General features: G+C 45.5%; 1 protein-coding gene across 1 annotated transcript; it reads left to right on the top strand.

The window, feature by feature from the left end:
• The first annotated feature begins 565 nt into the window (after nt 1–565).
• Nucleotides 566–6,492, top strand: sdsl (serine dehydratase-like). The gene is made up of 10 exons (XM_034111796.2): nt 566–631; nt 1,271–1,312; nt 2,229–2,405; nt 3,067–3,103; nt 4,012–4,151; nt 4,655–4,743; nt 4,824–5,051; nt 5,141–5,271; nt 5,951–6,037; nt 6,328–6,492. The coding sequence occupies exons 1-10, from the start codon at nt 569–571 to the stop codon at nt 6,429–6,431; spliced, it is 1,098 nt and encodes a 365-aa protein (XP_033967687.1). The 5' UTR covers nt 566–568; the 3' UTR covers nt 6,432–6,492.
• The last annotated feature ends 2,083 nt before the right edge of the window (nt 6,493–8,575 follow it).

Below are 8,575 nucleotides of genomic sequence, written 5' to 3'. Positions count from 1 at the left end.
CAGGTTGGAACGCAACAATATGATAAGCCTGTGTTCCCCATCCACAATCAAACATATTGAAAAATATAATTGTACACATATTCCTTGGGTAACTGCTATAGTGTTAACATGAAGAATCTAAAGTGTGAAAACAATGTGACCTTCTCAAAAGTTCATGTTTAATGCCAATGATTTGTTGTTTTATTTAAACACTTGTTTTTCTACTGTTACTGTTATTATTAGAAACACTGCTGTCCTTTCTTCATGTCAGTGCTGGCCCCACTCACTGCCTCCCCCTAGTGTACAGAACATGCTGTGTAAAATATGAGGCAATACGTTGTGATGTTTGGTGTGAGAATGGGGTGTGTGAACCTTTGTGTATGCAACATGTAACTACACGGCTAATGTATGATAATAATAAAGAAATTATAATCCCTACAGAGAAACAATGCTGTCACTGATTTACTCAAGATTGTGTCATAGAAACGTGAATAATGAGGGGAAAAAACATCATCATAAATACACAAACACTCTAATTCCGACACACACACGAACACACACACATCCCATCACCCAAGCCCGGTAATAAATGGTGGACTTTAGAGTTCTCGGGTTATTAAAGTCTCTGCACCGACAGAGGTTTTCTTCACACGTAAGTTTATTTCTACTAAAAGTCTATATATTGTAACCATTTGCAAATAGTGTTTGAATCCAAGGAAATTATACAACCTTCCCTTGTTTCAAGAGCTAAACAATACTGTCTTAAAATACAAAAATGTGTTATGTACCACATAAAACAGTATAAGATAAGAAAGAGTTGTTGGAACAACCAACATATATGCCTGGAGGTTTATCTGTGAATTTCTCTGGCCATCACAAATATATAAACAAAGGTTAAATATATTTATAGAACTTCTGCTGATTTCATGCTTTTTTCTTCTCTTTTTCCTGAATATCTTGTAATATACTGCATGTTTAGCCCACTTACGACAGAAATCAGGTCTTAACATGGTAGTTGAGCCCATTTAGTGCACATTTATAACAAATTGCCGTTCAAATAGCCATTTTAATCATATTGTTGTGTATATTTGATACGTTATGATCTAAAAATATCCAAATAAATAGATACTGTTATTTCTGAAAGAGTTTTACAAGTTGCAATATTTTTGTTCCCGGAAGTGGTCGTGTTTTGACGCTAGCTCTGCTACTCATGATGGCTACATCATTTAGCATGATGTATCGTGCTTTGAAACTATGATAACAAATGTTAACAAATTAACCACCTTATCAGGTAAAGACCAAAAGGACGTTCAACCTGACGTTTCATTCAAACGTAAGTCAACTTTTACTTCGTTGAAACCTATGGTTGAAACACGCTGTTATGTAATGACGAGTCAATTTAGTAATGCACGTCATTCAATGGTTGGTTCTGTAACATTACGTCACGTTACTTACTTACAAGTGTTCATGAGAGGTTGCTATGGCTCTCTTGCTATTATACATCTATGCTCTCTTGCTACACGATCTAGCTTTCACACACTCCTATGTAAGGACTAATGTTCTACTGATCTTAAAGACTTAAAAATAAAGTATGCATTTCAACCTAATGGATGAATTATCCCTAAACACAATACATATCTAAATGAATGAAAGAAAGGCTTTCTGTAGATGGTTGTACTGTACAGTATAATAGTACAGTCCGCTATGATTCCACCATGGTATGACTGATACTGCTGTGTGGAAATGTGTATTTTCACAAACAATGCCCAGGATTATCTCCATGTATCTCTGAACAGATTTGTACTATAGCTATCCTGAAATAAAAAAAATTTCAAATGTCGAATGACTAATATTAACTTTATTTTGTGGGAAATGTCTCTGTTGTGTTTCTTATTGAATCAGAACATATGCATATATTTAACAAGCAGTGATCCAAAAATAGATCATATATAATATAATTAAATATAATACAATTATTAAATGTAATCTCCTATTGTTTTGAAGACTCAATAGGACAGGGAATACCATTGTGACAGCTAATAATATGTACAAATAATACGTAGGCATAAAGTAATGCTCCTTGTTATCCCCTCCCTAGAGACAGATTGAAGTACCTGTTGCCAACTTCCTGCCACCATTACTGGAGAACTATTACTGACTTTTACTTTGACCAATATAATCTTAGCTAACGGTCTTCTCACCTTTAAGGTGGATGTTGTCATCGCACTGCTCACTCTTCTTTACTTTAGTTTAGCATTTCAGTTCAGAGGCTTGGCGCCATGGCGAGGCCTTTCCACCTGAACACCCCCCTGCTGGAGAGCGTCAGCATGACCCAGCGTGTGGGGACCCCCGTGTTCCTGAAGATGGAGAACTCTCAGCCCTCGGGCTCCTTCAAGATCAGAGGCATCGGCCACCTCTGCCAGCAGGTAGGACCCTCAGCTCTGTCTGACACCGAGTCTATTCAACTATAGGCCAATGCAGCAGCTAAATATATCATTACAATAGAAAATCTAACTTAAACTAAAACTCTCGCTGGGGCACCGCACCAGTAAGCTAATGTTACGCAGGTAAATATTGTCTATGTCCGGGAAAGAAATGTTATCTTTGTTCCTTTATTTTCTCGTATTCCAATTATACGTTGCATCAAAACATTTCTGTGACCTTTCCCGTATGTCTCCTGTGACCTTTCCCGTATGTCTCCTGTGACCTTTCCCGTATGTCTCCTGTGACCTTTCCCGTATGTCTCCTGTGACCTTTCCCGTATGTCTCCTGTGACCTTTCCCGTATGTCTCCCGTGGCATTTCCTATATGTCCGGGTAAACAACCATATGCTCGTCTGGTGCGCCAATCCCACCACCACCAGTCTCAAATACATACCAATCAAAAGGTGCCCTAAATGACAGAGTGGCCCAAAACCTCCTTCAAAATAAAAGCATAAATACTTACACTAAATAATAATGCATTTACTATAAACATTAGTTGAACCATTTAATAACAAATCAATATATAGCTCCAACAGCCAATAACTGATTATGTTGCTCTCAGCTAAACATTTAGAGAACACTAACATGCTTTTCTCTTCCCCAGCTGGCCACAGACTCTAAAGGAGTCGTCTGCTCTTCAGGTGACATTTCTACTGTGACTTGTGTTTATATAAAGGTTCATATGAATCAATATAATACTGTATATCATTTTAGCTCACACTCTTATCCAAACATCTGCATCTATACTTAGACATGCCTCCAGGAGCAATGTTAGCCTTCATATTCTGCCATTTATCAAAAACGTTGACCCAGTGTATCAGTTCATGCTGTCCTGACTGAGCACAGGCCCCTGTAGCCCTGACTGAGCACAGGCCCCTGTAGCCCTGACTGAGCACAGGCCCCTGTAGCCCTGACTGAGCACAGGCCCCTGTAGCCCTGACTGAGCACAGGCCCCTGTAGCCCTGGCTGAGCACAGGCCCCTGTAGCCCTGGCTGAGCACAGGCCCCTGTAGCCCTGGCTGAGCACAGGCCCCTGAAGCCCTGACTGAGCACAGGCCCCTGTAGCCCTGGCTGAGCACAGGCCCCTGAAGCCCTGACTGAGCACAGGCCCCTGTAGCCCTGACTGAGCACAGGCCCCTGTAGCCCTGACTGAGCACAGGCCCCTGTAGCCGTGGCTGCTGTGCTCTCAGTGGTCTGTCTCCCTGCTCCTGCCTGGTGGCGTCAGCCGATAGAGGTGTTATGATTCTATCTTGTTCTGATCTCCTTTGAGTCGGTGACTCCTCCTCCTGCTGCATCGCTACGCAGAAGTTTCCCCCACAACAAATATAATTGCGTAAATATGCTATGAAAGCACCAATAGTCAACCTCTACAATATTGTTGTCTAATATATCATTATTTGTTGTAATATTTGATATAATCCTATACGTGTTATACATTGTAGTACAATTTGCACATTTAGACTTAACTTCTTGTGTTTTTATAAATATTTTGATGCTATTTTAATAAAACGATGCTGCCTGTAATACCTCCCGGTGCGTCTGTCCTCCAGGTGGAAATGCTGGGATGGCAGCAGCGTACGTAGCCAGGAAGATGTGTGTCCCGGCCACCATCGTGGTGCCCTCCTCCACCCCTCAGCTGGTGGTGCAGAGGCTCAGGGACCAGGGGGCCACGGTCAACATCACAGGGAAGGTGCATTGGTGTATATTTCTGATCCATCTGCATCTGTCTTCATTCTTTAGAACGGGAATGAACACAAGTTGTGTTTGGGGTAAGATGGTGAATGTGTGTCACAGCCTTGCAGGTGATCTTACTCCACCTTTCCCTGAAACAATGCGTCTATTAGAAAAACCATGCATACATCATCACATTGTTTGGTGTGAGGTGTGAGCCTGCCTTTGAACACTGCGCTGAAGCATGCCGACTTCTACGCCTCTTCTTACAGTGCAACATATATAAAGGTTAGGAAAGCAGTCTTGCTAACCTGACTTTAATATAACATTTTCAGTTGGCATTAGTTGTAATATTACGTTTTATTTATGGATGCGCAGATGTCCAGGAACTGCACATGGAAATAGCTTAATCCGGCTGAAATGATCTCTTCTCTTCAGGCAGACATTGTTTTAGACGCTGTCCTTGTTAAATAAAGACATGCAAATAAAAGAAGAGAAAGTGAAATGGGTTCTTCTCCCCAGGTTTGGGATGATGCCAATGCAGAGGCTCTGAGACTGGCAGAGGCTGAAGGACTCACCTATGTCCCCCCATTCGACCACCCCCTGCTCTGGTACTCCTCACAGTTCAAACATCCTGACATCAAACGAATGAACTCCCAATGTAGCGCCTAACCTCGAGCTCTCCTCTCAGGCAGGGCCACAGCAGCGTGGTCTCTGAGGCGGCCGCCTCTCTGGAGGAGAAGCCTGGAGCGGTGCTGCTGTCTGTGGGCGGGGGGGGGCTCCTCTGCGGAGTCATCCAGGGCCTGAAGGACGTGGGCTGGACAGATGTACCCGTCATCGCTATGGAGACGGTGGGCGCAGACTGTTTCAACGCTGCGGTTAAAGCGGGGAGGTTGGTCACGCTGGATGACATCACTAGGTGAGAGGGTAAAGGAGTTCAGATGTTTCCTGCAGTCTTTGAATGCAGCCCAACCGACCCCCCCCCCCCCGTCCTCTGTGTCTCCACAGCGAGGCCAAGTGTCTCGGAGCGAAGACGGTTTGCAGGAAGGCGTTTGAGTTCAGTCAGAGTGGCGAGATCTCCATCATCTCTGAGCTGGTGACGGACCAGCAGGCTCTGGGCGCCGTGGAGACCTTCCTGGGTCAGTGACGCTTGCTTAAATGTGGATTTTAAAGTTTCTAAACACTTACTTTGAAACTTTTTATCAGCCCAAACACATCTAAGAAAGTTCTTACTTTTGATTGAACTGGTAACACGGCCTCTATAATGAAGTTGCTTTCATATTGGCTCGTATTTGTTCTCCTTAAAGAGCCCTATTCTGCGGTTGGGGGTTCCCTTCCTGCAGTGTGTTCTTTGGGGCTTTGGGCTTTAAATGGTCTGCTTGGAAATGCCCCCCCCCCCCCCCCCCCCCCACCACGCCTAGGCTGAAGGGCGGGACATCTCTAAGCAGTTGACCTATCACAACAGAGCCAGCCAGCTAACCAATCAGAGCAGACTGGGCTCTGGTTTCAGACAGAGGGTGAAAAGAGGTGCTGCAGCACTTGAACACAAAGCAAGGAGACGTGTCCCAGGAGTAGGGTTCTTCACATTCAGTACAAGCACCTCCGAAGCTTCTTTGTGCCGTAAGAACAGTGGTTGCTAACAAGTGTCGAGATAAGAGTTCTAACCGTGACCACGGCAAACATTAGCCGCCTTTAGCTTAGCGCTGGCGACCTGCAGTCATGTGACCGTCATGGAGTTCCTCTATAGCCTGACATTAGCTTTTTACTTCTACAATTTCAATGACTCTTGACAAATCCTAACAGTAGCACTTGTTGTAGACGAGGAGCGGGTGCTGGTGGAGATGGCGTGTGGAGCCGCCCTGGCAGCCGTCTACAGCGGACTCGTGCACAGATTACAGGATGAAGGTAAGTGCTCCGGAGTCTTCCTCACCTTCAGAAACACTCCTCTCCACCACGAGCACTGACGCTGTGTGAGCCTGGCTGCAGGAGGCTGTGATGTGCTTCAGAACCCAGCATGCCTTGTTTCTCTCAGCTCAGCATGCTCTGACGTGTGCTTCTTTGCTGTGCACACATAACACCTGTTCACTCCACAGCCATGCGTGTCACATGTCAAACTTTCTGTATGTAGTAATGCTTTCTAAAACGTGAGACTCCTGCAGATGATGGTCAGTTGTGTTGCTCTTCTCTTCCTTCAGGCCGGCTGCCGGCCCCCCTCGGCCCCCTGCTGGTGATCGTGTGCGGGGGCAGCAGCATGGACATGGAGCAACTGAGCCATCTTAAACACAAACTGCACACTTAAAGCACTGTGTGTGTGTGTGTGTGTGTGTGTGTGTGTGTGTGTGTGTGTGTGTGTGTGTGTGTGTGTGTGTGTGTGTGTGTGTGTGTGTGTGTGTGTGTGTGTGTGTGTGTGTGTGTGTGTGTGTGTGTGTGTGTGTGTGTGTGTGTGTGTGTGTGTGTGTGTGTGTGTGTGTGTGTGTGTGTGTGTGTGTGGGGGGGGGGGGGGGGGGGTGGTGTGTGTGTGTGTGGGGGTGCATGGCAACACGTGTCCATGTGACCGGCCATTGTTGGGCCACAGCTGCTGAAAAGTAGCATCAGTTCAGTGAGTGATGTCTGGACGGATGAATCAGAGAACAATTACAAGAGCTATAGCATCTGATCTAAAAGCCAATGTGTGTGTGGAGAAGCAGAAGATATAGAAAATGCAATAGTTTGTTAGAAAACCCAAATGTCTTCAGTTCTGAATGACTGAGTGAGTCACTGAATATGATGTAACCTCCATCAGGCTCTCATCTCTCTGCGCTGTCAGAACACAATGACTGGTTTGTCCACATGGTGGCGCCACAACCACACGGCCGTCCGCAGCCTGATACAGACACTTCATAGGGAAAAACTTAAAATGTATTTTTTTATGTAATTAATCATAAATGATCAGCACCTCTTCTCTTTTTTTGTTTTATGTGAAAAGGTGCACCCTTGGGTGTTCTCCAAAGCAGAAATACATTTTAAATTAAAACGACAGACCCTTTAAAGCTGGATTCTTTTGTGTCCCTTTCACTTGAATCATACACAGTTAGTAGTACTTGTGGCAAGTTATTACCATTGAAACAGCTCCTCACTGTTCTGCCTGCTGTTGGAGTGTTTCATGTTCATAGTCTTTGCCTTTTTATCTCTGTTGTTATATAACATTAGTTTAACAAAAACGTACAAAGTAATATATATGTACTGACTATGACGACTTCAGTCAATATTTGATAAAATATATATATATATGCATAACTATGTTTTTATCTCCCCACATCAGTAACACACCTAGTATATTAAAAATACACTCACTGGCCACTTTATCAGGTGCATCTGTTCAACTGCTCGTTAACGCAAATATCCAATCAGCGAATCGCATGGCAGCAGCTCAATGCCTTTAGGCCTGTGGACACGGTGAAGAGGGCCTGGTGAAGTTCAGAGAAAGAAGAAAGGTGATTTAAGTGACTTGGAACGCGGCCGTGTTGATGCCAGAGGTCAGAGGAGAAAGGCCAGCCTGGTTCAAGAGATGATAGAAAGGCAGCATTAACTCAAAGATCCACTAGTTACAACAAAGGTACGCAGAAGACCCTCTGAACACAACCCATGGAAGCAGGGGGGCTACAGCAGCAGAAGACCCTCTGAACACAACACATGGAAGCAGGGGGGCTACAGCAGCAGAAGACCCTCTCTGAACACAACACATGGAAGCAGGGGGGCTACAGCAGCAGAAGACCCTCTCTGAACACAACACATGGAAGCAGGGGGGCTACAGCAGCAGAAGACCCTCTCTGAACACAACACATGGAAGCAGGGGGGCTACAGCAGCAGAAGACCCTCTCTGAACACAACACATGGAAGCAGGGGGGCTACAGCAGCAGAAGACCCTCTCTGAACACAACACATGGAAGCAGGGGGGCTACAGCAGCAGAAGACCCTCTGAACACAACCCATGGAAGCAGAGGGGCTACAGCAGCAGAAGACCCTCTGAACACAACACATGGAAGCAGGGGGGCTACAGCAGCAGAAGACCCTCTGAACACAACACATGGAAGCAGGGGGGCTACAGCAGCAGAAGACCCTCTGAACACAACACATGGAAGCAGGGGGGCTACAGCAGCAGAAGACCCTCTGAACACAACACATGGAAGCAGGGGGGCTACAGCAGCAGAAGACCCTCTGAACACAACACATGGAAGCAGGGGGGCTACAGCAGCAGAAGACCCTCTGAACACAACACATAGAAGCAGGGGGGCTACAGCAGCAGAAGACCCTCTGAACACAACACATGGAAGCAGGGGGGCTACAGCAGCAGAAGACCCTCTGAACACAACACATAGAAGCAGGGGGGCTACAGCAGCAGAAGACCCTCTGAACACAACACATGGAAGCAGGGGGGCTACAGCAGCAGAAGCCCCTCCTTCA

This window comes from Pseudochaenichthys georgianus, chromosome 22 (genome assembly GCF_902827115.2).
Source record: "Pseudochaenichthys georgianus chromosome 22, fPseGeo1.2, whole genome shotgun sequence".
In the NCBI taxonomy this organism is placed as follows: domain Eukaryota; kingdom Metazoa; phylum Chordata; class Actinopteri; order Perciformes; family Channichthyidae; genus Pseudochaenichthys; species Pseudochaenichthys georgianus.
The sequence above is the reverse complement of the archived record's forward strand: the minus strand, read 5'-3'. Positions and strand labels throughout refer to the sequence as shown.